The following is a 16,557-nucleotide window of genomic DNA, read 5'->3' as shown; positions in this document are numbered from 1 at the left end:
CTCCCACACTGATGTGCTACTAGAGGCCAAACTGCCATGTCAATGTCCACTGTCACCTAGTTCTGAAGTCATTCATTGGTGCAACAGAGGGAGTGCCTCCTTCAGGGGGTGTGAAATCTGTCCTGTTGGACAAGTGCCTGTTAGAAATCTTGAATTTGGTGTCTTGTACACATCTGAAATGCAACACATCCAAAATTCTACTCATTGCCCCTCCCTGTAAACCTTCATTTTATCTCAGTTTCTCAATTTCAGGCTATCACCATCTTCCTAATCACCCAGGCTCACAGTTCAAGATTACTCTCTTTCACTCCCAATCCCATGTCTAATCTGGTGAAAAGGAATACAGATTTTGCTCTCCTGACACCTCTGCTATATGCTCCTTCACTCCTGTGACCCTATCATCATCCTGGTGCAAGCCCACATTACCTCATTCCTGGACTATTGCATTAGCCTTCTGGTGGGTTTTCTTGTCATAAGACACTCTTGTCCATCCTCCACTCAGCCACCAAAATGATTTTCCTAAAGCCCAGGTCTCCCCATGCCATTTTACCATTGAATGAAATACAATGGCTTTCTGTTACCCTCAAGAATCAAATAGAAAGTGCTGGTTGGCATTCAGAGTCATTCACAGGCTGCCCCCCCTTTTATTTGCCAATCCTCTTGTAGTGACACTGGCCTTCTTGCTCTTCCTTGCATTGCCTCACCATCTCCCAACTTAGCACATTTTCGCCGACTGTCTTCCATCCCTGGAGTCCTTTCCCTCCTCATTTTACTAACTTCCTTCAAGCCCCTGTTAAGATTCCCCCCTTCCTGTAGAAAGGTATTCCTTTCCTGTCTATAGGAAGGTGTGATCTTAATAGACATGATAACCTTGATTCTTAAGGGATCACTATTAATTCTAGTGTCCTTCTTTTATTGATAATCTCCGATTTATCAGGTATTTACCTCATCCTCCCACAGGACTTGTCAAGAGGCCAGCTCTCAGCTCATCAGGAGAGACATCCCTGATGCAATTTCACTGGGCTCTGAGAGAGCTGTGTGGCCTGTTGGAGTAGCTCTCACGCTAGGGTCCTGGTGGAGAAGGCAGAATCAGCACTGCATGTAGCCACTGGTGTAACAGAAACAGTATACTTCTCAAAAGCTGTGGGCTATGTAGGTTCAGTCGCAAGTGATACAAGTGGGATTCTCTGAGCTCATCACACTTCTTTCAGAGAGTGAAAAGAAAGTCCTGGAGTAACTGGTCTCTTCACTGAGGCTGGGCAGACAAGAGTTGGAGATCATATAAAGCCATTCAAGTTACTCCTTGACCTGTGGGCTGCTTGTCTTAGAGTATCATGTGGTCTATAGGAAATTGTTGCCCACTCTTTTACACTCCATTGACTTTTCTATAGACACCAAGAAAGTTCGTGTGTCTCTTCCAGGAGATGTTGGCATGATTCTGGGAGCAATGGAGGACAGGGCACTGATCCTGACTGTGTTACTGTCTAGGGCAGGCATCCTACTTTTCTGGGGTGATTCACATCATAGACATATCTGGGTTTGGCCCAACTCCCATGGCACTGATGGATGTAGGATTTGAAGGTAGAGAAAAAAATGGGCCTGATTTCAATTCCTGTTATTCAGACAGAGACATGGGTAGAATCAAATCCAGTGGGCCATGGAGCCTGGGTGGTAGTAGGACTCTTCCTAGGGGATATTTCTGATAGAAGCATGTCCAAAGGGAATGCAGAAAACATTGTCCTGGCTGTACTTATCTTTAAAAGGACTGCTGGAGATTGAGCTGACTATGGCCTCTATTGGAGGCAAGGAAAGTATTGGGCTTTCAGCAAGCCCAAGGCATCTCCAGCCAATGTTTCATGTGATATTGAGGCTTCTGTGAAAGAGTACATGATTATTCTCTGTTTTGTAGGCCTGAAACCAACTGTGATGGTGGCCACAGTGAGAAGGTGGAGCTTCAATGGCTCTTGTACCTGGAGTTGTCTCTATGATGATCATCTCTGTTGCAGTGACAGAAATGGTATCTCTCTCAATAGAGACAATCTTGGGGATGCTGGTGGACCCTGTTTAGTCTCTTCCCAAGTTGGATCCACTGACATTATCCAATGTCACTATTCTTGAGTTGGAGAATTCTGTGCTCATGTAAGTTAGTTGGAGTTGGCAGTTGGTTGAAGTGTGCCTAAGTGTTGAAGGACAAATTTTGGCCTCATTTAGACAGATTTTTATTGCCTCTTAACATGGCGCCTTCTATATTCAAGACATCTCCCAAACCACTGCCTCACTTTCCCCTGCATTCATTAGTTGAGCTTCAGTTCCTGGATAAGCCTTACCTATGGTGTAAGGATTCCATCAGAGACTGCTATACACTGCTATGCTAACCTTAGTGTGGCCAAGTTTGTCTGTGAGGCCCATGTAAGTGAACCAATCCCATGACAAGATTCATTTTTGACTCATGCAGATCCCAGGACGACTTGCAGAACAGAGATAAGAGGAGAAGGTACTGATCCTTACTTGCAATTTTATTGATATCTGTGGCAGAGGAATGAATTAGGATAGACAGTTAGACCCGGGGGCAGCTAGATTGTTCAGTGGGATAGAGCACTGGTTCTGAAATCAGGACGACCTGAGTGAAATCCAGCCTCAGATATTTGACACTGGCCATGTGACCCTGGCAAAGACACTTAACCCCAACTCTCTTGCAAAAAGATAACAAATGAAAATTAAGCTCAGATTAACTGACTGATTGATACTTGCCCAAGCCCTTACCCACAATTCTCCAAAGTTGCTATTACCCTACAGGCTTCACTGGAGAAAGCAATTAGACAGGAAAATCTGGGTACCACATTTCAGGAAGTATGTCAAAGGAATATGATTCAATCTACACTGCTAACGCTTATCCTTGTGAGGCTTTGGTCAAAGGTTCACATCTACTTTAGAGTTTTCTCTACTTTAAAATATTTGTACTAGACAACTAAATTCCCTTCAAGTCCTAGTAATATGAGTCCATAAGCGCAAGCAGAATGGTGAATTGTTGGCCAAGTAAAGATGTTTGCCATTCCAGTCATGGCAAGAGATATGACTTCAGATGTAGCAGAAGATGAGGTGCTGTCAGTTCTTTCTCCTATATGAGTCACAGAGCTACTGCTGCTAAAAGTAGCATGACTTGCCACTGTTGATACAGGACACAAGACTGTTTTTGCTCCAAGCCTGAACCCCAGGAAAGGAGGGTGTAGTGTAGAGTGGAATTGCCATCTGGCCTGGTGCTAGACACTCCAGCATGACTTGCCTTGAGGTCAGCTGAGGTCTCAGCAGGAAAAGATGCCCTGGCACCATTGCTCCCCATCCCCGACTCATCTCAAATGAAGGGGTGCTTATGGAAGCCATATAACTAGCCAGCTGTCTGTTTGCAAGAGTGATGAAAAATCTAGGATCTCTTCTAACACTAGGAGGAAAAGATGTTTCTCCAGTCACTGGTCCAACTGATCTGGCTGCCCTCTCAGAATGCAAGGTCTCCCTGTGTTCAGAGGTAGGAGGTAGAGTTTGTGTTGTCAGGGCTCTTGTCGTGAGAGGAGAGGGGATAGTTTGAGAAAGGTTGGCTCCTTGTCTTACATCATGGGAGCCAACAGTGGATGTTGTCTCTGGCCTGGTAAAAGTTGGGGATCCCTCTGAATGTGTTTGATATTTGAGAGTTGTGTGGTGTTTGAGTGTACATTCCAGAAAGAAAACAGACAGTGTTATAGGCCCAGATATCCCTTGGTAGGTGCCAAGGAAGAACATGTGTTGGGATGATCCTTATAGCACGATGGTGCTGGGCAGCTGAGCCAGACTCTCTTCAAGTCTAGGAGTCTGACTTCGGTGGGGTAGTGACCTCAGCTTGTACTGGATTCAGTGCTGGGTTTTCTGCTGGTTCTTTGCCATGGAAAGTTGAAAGAGAGAAGGACATGGAGGCAGGAGGACTGGTGCCCATCCCTAAAGCTGAGGCAGTTGTGCAGAGGATATCTGGTCGAATTGTCATAAATATTGATCCCATACTGGTTTTCTCCATGGTAATTGTACGTGCTTTAGACAGGATGATTGGGAGAAGAGAAGGAATTCTCCCAGGGACGCTGGTCTGTAATGGAGTGCTTGACTCAGAGGTAGTTGTTGTTTCATCTGAAGTCAAGGTGAACAACAGACTCCTGGTTGCCTTGTTCCCTCCTGCAGATGTCTTGGGTACAGCAGGGGTTCTCGTTGAAGAAGAGGTTGATTGTGTGTGAGGATGTCTTGATTTACTGGCCAGTTGTCTCAGTGGGAACATGTTGGCTGGTAGACTGAAGTGAAGGAAGTACCTCCATGGCAACTGACTCTGTTGGAGCATTTGACAAAGAGGGTGATCTCAAAGATGGTGTTCAGCCCTGAAAAGTCACAAGTTTGAGGAGATGAGCCTCCTGCCTGGGTTCTTTTTCTAGGGAATTCTGTGATTGAGTAGTTGATTGGCACATGTGAAGGCTGCAGGGAAGCAAAGACAGCAGGCTATTCATCCCCATTTCTCCTCAATAATGCAATTCCATCTTAGGGAGACCACCCCTACCACTTCACTTTCTCCTTCAATGCCTAACATAAACACATTTTCCCTGATATGTGTAAGTTAATCCACCAAAGGGGCTCACTGGGGACCATGACTAATACTACTCTGGGGTACAGCATGCAATATCTAGCTGGCCTAAATCCAGCCCCATTCTGCCCACTACCCAAGCCTCACTAGAGCTCTTACCTAGGAACCCTAACCTCTGGCGCAGGCCCCTCATATCATTCTCTTACTGGTCCCCGTACCTATGGTCCCTCTCCTAAGCTCACCTCGGTGCCCCTCTTCTATTCAGTTAAGATGCTCTCTGACTTCCCTCCTTGCCATGTAAACATGACTCTTCGCCACCTAAATTCTGCCACCTTCTTTACTTAACTTAGTTCTAGCCAAGTCATCCCTCTGCTTCCCTCCAGCCTCACCTGTTATGCTGGCCCTGTCCCACCTAAGCATCAGACTTTGCTCCTTTCTCTTCAACTCTGCTTCCAAACCTCCTCCTCTCCTACCCCAATGAGCTCTGATTCCTTTACTCCTCAATTGTCTCCCTCTACTGTTCACTCTCACCTCTTTTTTTCATCCTGACTCCTTATTAAACCAATTCATTTCCACACTGTAGCCCACTCCTGTATCCCTAGCCCCTTCATCATTTCCTCCCTTATTCCCTTTCAAAACTCAGCCTTCGATCAGTCCCCCCCTTTCCCACTATGCATACTACACATATGCTACAAGATGAAGTTGGAGAAAGTCACACAATCGTTCTGACTAGGTCCACGACAAATTGGTAACACCACGTCAACCGGGCCCTCACTGCTCTAGGCAAACCTTCTATACCTCCCTCATCAGCTCACTCTTCTTCTCTCCACAGTGAATCTTACAAACCTACTCATCCCTCCTCAAACGTCCTATGGTTCTCCCTCCCCTTATACTCTCTCTGCTGAGAACTTCACCTCATACTGTACAGAAAATATTGAGAGCTTTCCCCATGAGCTCCTCATTCACGTGTCTTCTGCCCCTCTTTCCTGTCTTCTCACCAAGTCTAACACCTGAAAAGGGGGAATTCTTTCCATCTCATCTCCACCAACAGTTTATCCCACTCTACCATCTGTCTCCACCTCCTATTTTCAGTCTTTCACTCCTGCTCTTTCTCTGCTGCTTACAAATATATCCTCATCTCCCCCTTCCAAGAAAACCCCTCACTTGATCCTACCATCCCTTCTAACTCTCATCTTCTCTCTTTTCTGTCCTCTGTGGCTAAACTCCATGGAAAGGCCACTACAAAAGACCCTTCCACCATTCTCTCTTTTTAAGCCTTCACCATCCTGCTATGACCTCACTACGACACAAAAACTACTTTCTCCAAAGTTATCAGGGATCTCTTCGTTGCCAAATTCAGCAGCCTTTTCTCTGTCCTCATTATTCTTGACCACTCTGAAGCCTCTGAACCCCAGGACCATTCTCTCCTCCTTGATACCCTCTCTTCTACAAGTTTTCAAGGTTCTTTTCTAACCTCTCTGATTGCTCCATCTCAGGTTCCTGGGTTGGTTCCTCCTCCAAACATAGGTGACTCTCAAGGTTCTATCCTGGGCCCTCTTCCCTATACACTTTCACTGAGTGATCTGATCAACTCCCATAAATTCAATTATCATCTGTATGCTGATGGTTCCCAACTCTAACTTTCCTGCCCCAATCTTTCTACTGATCTTGTGTCTCTGCGTTTCAGATATCTCAACCTGAATATCAAGTAGACACATGAAACTCACCATGTCCACAACTGAACTCATTGTCTTTATCCTTAAACCATTTTCCACTCCTCCTTTCTGTACCCCTGTAACAAATAAGACCACAGTCTAGTCCACTAATCCTGGATGCTTCACAATCTCTCAATCCCTATAGTCAAAGTGTTACCACAGCCTGACAATCTCACTGTTGCAACATCTCTTCTGCAAGTCTTTTCTCCTGTGGTACTTGGTGAAGGGCTAATCATCTCACATGGATTATTGCAATACTTTGCAGGAATATGTGCTGTCTCTGAAGTCTGCTCACGTCTCTCTCCACTCCAATCTAACCTCCACTCAGCCATTCCAGTGTTTTTCCTAAAAAATGGTCCTATATTTTCACATAAACTGCTTCCCACTTGCCCACTTAATAATCTCCAATGGCTCCTTTTCACTTCCAGGATCCAATACAAAATGCTGTATGACCTTAAGCCCCGCATAACCTAGGACCCTCCTAGCTTGCTGGTATTCACACACCTTACCTCTCAACTCATACTCTTGTACCTAGTGATGCTGGTCTCCTGGATGTTTCATCACGCAGACCCTCAACTACCCAATTCCAGGCATTTTTTCTGGCTGCCCCCCATACGTGGACCTCTGCCCTCCCTCCCCCCCACCACTCTACCTTACGAACCTCCCTGACTTCCTTTTATGTCCCAACCAACATGTCATCTTTTACTGGAAGCCTTTCTCAGTCTCTTCCCTCTGTTGATTATGTTCTACTTACCCTGTATAGAGATTGTTAGTACATGTTTCTTTGCTTCTTGTCTCCATTACATTGTAATCAGGGTCTGTCATTTGTTTTCACATCCCCAGAGCTTAGCAGGGGACTAGCACATGGGAGGATTTTAATAAATGTCTATTTACTAACAGAGTCAGGGCAGGCACTGGGGTGAGTGATGTGGATACAAAGAAGGGAAAGAAAGAGCCTGTGCTCCAAAACTTTCCAGGCCAATGGGGAAGACAACGTACTGTGTAGGGTACAGAGACGCTTAGCAATGAATGAGAGAGTCAGAGATATTAGCAAAGAGAATAGTTCGTTTATTGACTTTCTCAAGAAAGGGTTCCCTCAGAGTGCTGGAACCTACGAGAGCTGAGGTGTGTTCAGCTCAGCAGATTATAGCTTCTAACAACAATCCTCTCCTCACTAACCCCCTTCCTCAGGGCTCATGGGTGCAAGCCCTGAGGGTACAATTCACAGCAATCTACGCTAGCGACAGAGAACAAAGACAGTTGCACAAACTTGCCTGGAGACAAGGACAGGAGGGAGGTGGGGGGGGGGGGAGAGGTGTTATTTCTCCTAGCTATGTGCCTATAACATGGTGGGGTGGGGGAAGTCTGGGAAAGTACATAATATATTGAGATATTTCTTTACAAGTCAACAGGACAAGAAAAAATTGACTCTGTGAGGAGGCCTGCTTCACTCCTGAGAAATCTTCAGAGATCATCTCTCACAACACTAACCACTCTTTACAGATGAGCTCTCAGGCAATGAGAAGCCATTGCATGCTGTGGAGAAGGTGAGGGCAATGGTGACTGTGAAGCCTTGGAAAGTAAATGTTTGAAGGATTTGAGGAGGCTGCTGCCTTTACAGCAGCAGCAGCTACTTCTGGGCCTATCAGCACACAGACTGAACATTTGAAAGTTGCCTACCTGAACTTCCAGGATCCAAGATGGCAGAGTACATTGTAAGTGCTGTCACCATGCCTTGTTGATCTTGAAAACTCCAGAGAATATTGGCCCAGGATATATCGAGGAGAAGTGGAACGAGTAGAAGGGATACACCAGTCTTTTAGCTGGGGAGACTGGGGAGATTAACAGGAAGGGTCCTTCTTGCTGTGTCTGAAGGGGACCAGTTTCGGACATGAGACATCTCAGAAAACCTCACTTCATCATATCTTATAGCACAATAGAATTCCATTATGTTCATACACCACAACTTGTTCATCCATTCCCAATCTGATGTGTGTCCCCTCCATCTCCAGTTCTGAGTCAACACAAAGAGAGCTGCTATAAATAATTTGGTACGTGTGGGACCTGTCCCTATTTTTTGTTCTCTTTAAGATAGAGTCCTAGAAAAGATACTGCTGGGTCATAGAGTAAGATCATTTTTGTAGCCCTTTGGTCATAGATCCAAATTGCTCTCCAGAATGGTTGGATCACCTCACAGCTCTGCCAGCATTGAATTAGTGTTCCGGCTCTTCAAATCTTCTCCAATATTTATCATCTTCTTTTTTGTCAAGGTAGTCAATCTGACGCAAGTGATGTGGTACCCCAGAGTTGTTTTCATTTGTGTATCTCTAAACAATAGTGATTTAGAGCACTTTTTCTTATAAATACAGATAGTTTTATTTTCTTCCTCTGAAATCTGCCTGGTTATATCTTTTGACCAGTTGTCAACTGGGAAATGACTTGTATTCTTGGACATTTGACTCAGCTCTCCATATATTTTAGAAATCATAATTTTAGAAATTTGGATAGGAGACAACAGTTACAAAAATGTTTTTCCCATTTTTCTGCTTCCCTCCTACTTTTGGTTGCTTTTGGTTTGCCTATGCAAAAGTTTTTCAATTTAATGTAATCAAAATTATTTGTATTGCACGTTACAGCCCAATGGCATGAGATGGAAAGAGAATTCCATTTGAAGGTACTGTATACATTATGAAATATTTGGGAGCCTACCTGCCAAAATAAACCTAGGAGCTGTGGGAACACAATCAGAGAACACTTTTCTCACAAATATACTGAGATCTAAACCACTGGGAAAACATCAGTTACTCCAGGGTAGCCTGAGCTAATGCACTAAAAATGATAATTCAACCTAAATTAATGTACTTTTTCAGTGCCATCCCAATCAACAACCAGATATTACTTTGAAGACCTAGACAACAATATCAAAATTCATCTGGAAATATAAAAGATCCAGAATATCAAGCTATGTAAGGAAAAGAAATATGAGTCAAGCTGACGTACTACAACAGATATTAAATCGCATTACAAAGCAGCAATCATCAAAACGACTTGGTCCTGTCTATGAAATAAAACAGCAGATCAGTGGAGTAGGTTAACTTCACAAGACACAGTAGTCAATGAGTACAGTAATCACCTGTTTGATAAACCCAAAGATGCCATCTTCTGTGATAAGAACTCACTGTTTGACAGAAGCTGCTAGGAAAATTGGAAAATAACAAGGAAAATTTGGACATGTGACACCATATACCAACATAAAGTACAAATGGTTTTCCAATTTAGGTATAAAGGCTGATTGATTGCATAAACAAATTAGGGGTGTAAGAAATAGTTTATCTCTCAGATTATGGAGAATGCACGATTTTATGACCAAACAAGAGATAGAGAACATTATGAAATGCAAGATGGATAATTTTGTTTCCATTAAATTGCAAGGATTTTGTACAAAGGTAAGTCATCGAAGATTAGGAGGGAAATAGAAAACTGGAAATAATTTTGAAAACTAGTGTCTGTGGTCAGGGACTCATTTTTAAAATAAATAGAGAACTTAGCCAAATTAACAAGAATACAATTCATTCCCCAACTGAATACTGGTCAAAGATATGAAGAGTGAATTTTCAGAGACAGAAATTAAAGCTACGTATATTCATAAGGAAAATGCTCTAAATCACTTTTGCGCAAAATGAGGCAAATAAACACAAGCTATGCCTATAAGATTCCCTAACATGACAAAACAGGAAAATGATCAATGTTGGATTAGATGCGAGTAATTTGGAAGACTAATTCGTTGTTGGTGGAACTCTAAGGTGATCTAACCATTCTGGAAAGCAATTTGGAACTATGACCAGAGATCTACCCCATCTTTTTCCTCTCCTTGTGTGGGACCTAAAGTCCTTCAGGACCTGCTGGGACAGGGGACCCAACTACCATTTAGGAAGTTTGGTGTTTCAGCCAGAGAGAGAAAGGCTGGTCCCACTGAAAGAGAAGTAATGTGCTTTTGCAAACAGCTGAGAAAGAAAGGTGATGGAAACAAAATAAAACCCTATCATACAGGCATTTTTTTGTTGGAAAGGTATACTAAAGAAAATATTCATTTTACTTAAAGCCTTACCAGTACGTCAGCTTCCCTAAATACTCCGTATACCAGATTTTCTAGCAGCAGACTTCAACATGGCAATGAGTCAGAAGAACAAGAAAGACATTCCAAGTAATTTTGAAATTGTAAAAGGGGATTTTGCAATAATGAAATAGTTGTAATTTTACTATTTATAGACAACCAATTATATACGATGTATGTACTTGAAAAATAAAGTAAAAGGTCCGAAAGAAATGTTTTCTTCTCTGGAGGAAAAGAAAGCTTATTCAGATCCAAGGTCATTGTTTCATTACTGACTGGGTGTTGAAAGGGTGGTTCTGTTCCTTTCAGTCAAAGCTGGAATTTTCAAGTTCCCTAGAAGCAGCAGATGGGCAGGTAATGGAGAGGTCCATTAAGTAACATTCCATCCATGAGTCCATGAAGGCATCGATTCATGTATTTTGGTCTTGTGTTCTTCCATTTGGTGTTGAAGACTATCTATTTGTTGCTTTTTAACAAAAGGAAACAGGTCAAAGGAATAAATACTATGTAAAACAAAACACAGGAACAGCAGAAAGAGCTATAATCATTTTCTACAACAACATTTAAAATATTAGCTTCCAAAGCAAGAAGAAAGCCCTTGTTAACAACTGGATGTGGCTGAATATAGACTTGGGTTCTCAACCTTCTACTGTATCTTAACATCAACTGGAACAAGATCGTACAGTTAACCATTTAAGAAAACCCAAAGTTAGATGAAAATGAAATTATACTGCAAAATTTTTTATCTGTTGAAAAGAGGAACATATGATAGGATTAGACATAAGAAACCCACAACACCCTTATCCCTTCACCAATCACCACGAGAAACAAAATCAGCAGAGTCTAAGTAGCTTCATTAAGCATAATCCATCAACTTGTGATGTTTCAAAATCTCACAAATATTCAAAGGAAACATGCATCCACTAAGGGATCAAAGGTTCTATCCGGAGACAATAGACAACACATACATCAGAAATGATGACTTGTGAAGACCTAGGCATCCACACTTGCCACCTCAAACTTTGACAAAAACACCCCTAAAGTGAATAAACTTAGGGCCTCTCAGCTAGCTTCTCTCTAAGGATCTGCTGGGATAGAGAACTGACAACGTCTTGAGAAAGCCCATTCCCCTTTGTGTCAGCTGGAATTTTGGTGACACTGCTAATTCTACTGTTTGGCATTCTGCTGCATGGGACTCTGCTCTCTTGCATGTGACTGCCTATCAAATACTTGAACACTGCCACAATTCCTGCAGATATCCTCTTTATCCAGCTACTCATGGCCTGCTCCTCCCTAAATAAGGTGGCAGGGCCTGAAGACCACCAATCATTATGACGACACTTTCTACTTTACCAATGAGCTTCATACTGCCTTTGGGATATGCATTTACTGGGATAAGGTACAGAGAGATGATTGCCTTCCTAGGTCTGGGTATGTTCATTTCTTATTTCAGCAACGATCACTCTAGCTCTCTTGTCCGCCATATTACACTACTGACTCACCTGGAGCTTGGAGTGCCCTAAAAGGCCAGATTCTTTCAGGACAATCACTGCCTAATAATACCTGTCCCTGTAATTTATTAGTGAAGTAGATTTTTTGATCCTTAATTATTTTATTCTAGTTAATAATTTTATACTCCAAAGAGACCAAAGAAGAAGGAAAGGATTAATACATGCAAAATGTTTATGGTAGCATTTGTTGCTACAGCAAAGAACTGAAGACTGAGGGCATGTTCATCCATTAGAGAATGACTGAAAACATAGCATATCAATGGAAGAGAACATTGCTTCACAGTATAGAGTTATAAAAGGGATAAAGTGCAATCTAGGATGACATATGAGCTGACAGATTGAAGCACTATTACATACACTGACAGCAATGTTGTAAAGAGAAATTCCTCCAAAAGACTTAAGACTCTGGCCAATGCAATGATGAATCAGTGACTCAGAAGACTAGTAATGAAGCCGGCCTCCATCCTCTTGGTACAGATTATAATTGCAGAATCATACTATTTTTAGCGATAACAGATGTGTGATTCCCCCTCCCTCCTATTATCTTAGTCCGTGAGAATGGGGGCGGATTACGTTTGCTTCAGGGAGGATTAGAAGGAAGGATTAAATACTTGGGGGGCAAGTGTAACAAGAAGATACTGATGCCAAAAATAAAACAAAAATGAGGTACAAAACACATTTAAAAACATCCAGCAAAGAAGAGAATCAAGTTCAGAAAGGGGACACAGACATATGTAAGCCACATAAAATAAATACACTTTAAAATTACCCAAACTAAGTATAAAAGGGATTCATGGTTTCATACACAATTCTCTTTTCTCTCTTTTTTCTAACTTTGATAGATGTAGTCATTTTGGTTGATGTTTGTCAAATTCTTAATTAAAGAGACCAAAAATAATTTCATCTTACTAGATCTGACCTAATAATTTTACCATGTGAGATCTTTTGGCATCCTGACTGTTATAGCCGTTAACTGTTTTGGAAAAGCATGCCATCTATGCCTAAGTCACTGAGGTATGACTACGACTTGAGTCTGGTGTTTCATCTTCTTGTAAATCCATCTGAACGTATTACCTTCTAGCCATTTTCTTCACTCGCTTTGGAAAGGACTGCATGGGAAACTTGCCCAAATGACTGGCTACAATCTAGATAAAGGATAACTCCAGCATTCCCCTTCCTGAGCAGTCTAATGACTCTGAGAAGAAGGGAGATGAAATGAACTGGGTGTGACTTTGGGAAAGCTAACACCAGCCGCTGACACTTCCTGCTTTTCTAGCCATTTTCTAGCCACCCTCTGAATAGCATGATCTATAATTTCTCAGCAACAGAGGTGACCCTCCTTATTCTCCATGTGCAGACTTCGTTCTCTTTCCTTTGTAGAAGATCGGGACATTTGCCCTCCTTTGGTCCTCTCCCGTGCTCCATGATTTTCCCCAAATCCTAGTTTGTCGCCTCACCAGTGACATCTGCCTTGTTTTTCCCAGTACCTTAAGAGCTCAACTGTGCCTGGTGCCCTGAAGTTGCCAAAGGCAGTCAGGTACCTTTGTTAACTCAGGCATCTTCTTGTTGAACAACTATTTCAGTATAAAATGGATTCTGCTTAGTCAAGAAAACAAAAGTGCAGTAGGAGGGGCTGCCTCTTGGCTCTCAGGTAGATCATACAGCTGGAGCCCTAGTACCAAACCCTGTTTAATCTTCCTCTATTTCCACAATGAGATAAAATCTTCTAAGAAGTTTAAATTTAAAAATTTAAGTTAAAATTTAAAAGTGAGCCTTTTCTTCTGTTCATCCTCCCTCACAATCAAAGATATGCCAATTAAAAGAAATTAAAGGCATCCTCCAAACTGGTCAAAACAAGGAATATTGATCAACGATGTAGGGTTGTGACGTTCTGTCTTGTCCAACTCTTCTTGACTCCATCTGGCATTTCACATAGATTCAAATAGTCCTGAACTGTAGAGGAAGAAAGCAGTCTCAGTGAGAAGGTTAACAGGTGAGGAAGAGGGTGACCCAGTTGTCTCTATGTCTGTCTACTGATTAAAGAAGCCTCTCTCGTGGTAGTAGAGGTCAGCTGGTCTTCTCTGGTGTCTTAGTTCTGTTTAGTCTTGCTTTCCTTCATGCTATTCCCCTTGCCTTGGAAGCCATTGTCTGCAGTCTCTGCAGAGGAGAACCCCAAACTCCTCTGAGAATGGTCCAATTCATTCTCCCTTCCTTTGAATCCCTCTAAAACATAAATATACCTGTCTTTATCTATTAAATGTGTGTGTATACTAGATTCGTTTGTAAGACTCTCCTAAGTTGTATCTCCTGTTTTCAATCCTGGGTGCACATACAGTATGTATCAATAAAGCACGGATGAGTGGAAAAACCAAAATCACTTAGAGATATCCCACTCTGGCCAGGGCTGCCACACAAGGGGAGGCCTCCTGGTAGGAGTTGGAGCACGCCTGTGCAAACTGTGGCCCTCGGGCCCTGGGGCTGGAAGCAGTGGGCCCCAGGACTTCCTTTTCATACAAAGGATGTTTTCCTCTACATTTTCCAGTGACCAAGCCTGAAATGCTCTGGTGGGCAGCACAGGGCCCATGGGATACAGGTTGGGAAGCCCTGGGCTAGAGGCTCACCCTGTGTTGGGGATTTGGTCAAGAGGAATTTTGTTCAGGTGTGAGTTGTCAGAGGGAGTCCATAGGTGATTCTATTCAAGTCAGAAACTTTTTTCATCTTGTGAGAGGTAGCAACATGGCATGGACACAAGGGAATGAAGAGGTTTTTAGCCTGGCAGACCCACTTGTTGGGCATTTAGCATAAGTGACATGAAAGCATGTTCCAAACATATTTCCTTTTTTATAATGAATGATAAACAAATAGGTCCTACGTCAGTTGCTGGAGAGAGATGTGCAGGCTGTAGAGTTTATCTTTGTTGACAGCGGGTTGAGGATTGAGCAGCCCCTCTCGAAGGGAGGCAGGGACAGGGAGGAGTCACAGGAGTCATTTTTCTCTCCCTTCAGTTCCTTACTCTGAAAAACAAAGGTGTTATTCATGTTAGTAGTGCCTAACTTTTAGAGACAGACAGACAGAGAGAGACAGGGAAAATAATGGCACACCTGTGGAAACCCAAGCTTTCTAAATGTGCATAATGTTTCCCAGTTACTGACAGGAGGGACTCCAAAATCAGCAAGTGAAATGCCTGTGTTTGATGCCCCCCAAGTCGTAGCTAAGAATTACATTGGATTTTCATGTTTGTAAAGCACTTGACGTGTGGGAACTCCTGGGAATTATATTGATTTGTCAAGCTCATGATCAACAATATAACCCCTCTTACATATGAAGTAGTAGAGTTTTCCATGAAGGACCTTTCGCATCATAAGCAACTCTTTTTTATCCAGTGGATCATCAGGTTTCACCTTTATGTTACTGGTACATTTATTTCAGAGGGATGAAGTACAGCACTTCTCATATTTATGAAAGTCCTCTAAAGATATAGCAGGAAGAGCCCATACAGAGTAAGCCTTGGGTGTGCTAAAGCCCAAAGCAAATGGAGACTGGGACCTTCGGCCTCTGACCAAAGATATTCAGGAGCAGCTTTCTGGGTTGGGTTACACTCACACCACTTCTCCTGAGCAGGATAAAGTCCAGAAGCTGCCACCTGTTGGGGCCCTAAAGATCTTTCCATCACAAAGCCTCTTCCTCTAGGGTGATTAACTAACTACAAACTGTCAGCTACAGAGGGAACATGATTCTGCTGGTCAAGGCTATGCAGCCTAACCACAAGGCCTGTTCTGGAGAGGGTCTTCTGTCCCATGATGGAGCTCAGGTCAGGGGGCATTACCTTGTTCATCTTGTCTTGCTGCAGCTCAGCCTGAGTTTCTGCCAACTCCAGCTTCAACTGGGACACTTCCTGTCGGTGTTTTCCCTCCTGCATCCTAGGGATGGACACAAGAATACCAAGCAAAAATATTATTTCTCTGCTGATCTACAACTTCTTTTGGCTATAAAAGTCTATATCCAGTCTAGAAACGACAGCACCTATCAGTATATTCTGCATCATTGTGTAAGTCATGTATAGAAGACATACAATAATGTCAGAGCACTGGGGATTTATGAGCACACAGATTCCAAGAAACAGGTAAGCACAGATGTCTGATGACTACATGTTTTTGATGAGCCTGCCTGATGATCTTCACTTGGTCCTGTCTGCTCTGCTCACAGACACCAGATCTGTTTTAAGGGTGATTTACTACGCCCTTTCCAGTTACCTTCAAGTATTGCCACCACGGCATTTTTATGCTGGCATGAACACTGTCTATCCCTTAAATCAGCTAAAATTTGCTTTTTGGAGTTGCCCCATAAAGGGAGCCAAACTGAAACTGAGCTTCTCCTCCTGATCATACCCATCCTCCCAGTGCTGGATAGAGATCAAGTCCAAGGGCAAGCATGGTCAAACCTGGAAAGTCTGCATTGGTAATGACCCAGACATGAAAAGACATTGTGCCTGTGTCTCTGGCATCTGGACCTCAGGAGATACAGAGATGTGTTAATAATAATACCATGAATGGCTACATTTGTTCAGTGCCTACCATGTACCAGGAACTGTGCAGGGCACTTTACAATGATCATCTCATATGATAA

At 42.9% G+C, this 16,557-nt stretch overlaps 1 protein-coding gene across 6 annotated transcripts in view; it reads right to left on the bottom strand.

Annotated features, from left to right (window-relative positions):
- LOC140524856 (golgin subfamily A member 3-like) overlaps positions 1-16,557 on the bottom strand; it is a 65,119-nt gene that overhangs the window by 20,973 nt on the left and 27,589 nt on the right. For 5 of the 6 annotated variants that reach the window (XM_072639705.1, XM_072639710.1, XM_072639708.1 and 2 more), the window contains one exon: positions 15,758-15,851. In XM_072639705.1, coding sequence (XP_072495806.1) covers positions 15,758-15,851 — 94 coding nt within the window. Of the gene's footprint in view, positions 1-14,803; positions 14,946-15,757; positions 15,852-16,557 lie in introns of those variants that run through there. The other variant, XM_072639709.1, reaches the window with a different exon arrangement.

Source organism: Notamacropus eugenii, chromosome 2 (assembly GCF_028372415.1).
Source record: "Notamacropus eugenii isolate mMacEug1 chromosome 2, mMacEug1.pri_v2, whole genome shotgun sequence".
NCBI classification, from domain to species: domain Eukaryota; kingdom Metazoa; phylum Chordata; class Mammalia; order Diprotodontia; family Macropodidae; genus Notamacropus; species Notamacropus eugenii.
The sequence above is the reverse complement of the archived record's forward strand: the minus strand, read 5'-3'. Positions and strand labels throughout refer to the sequence as shown.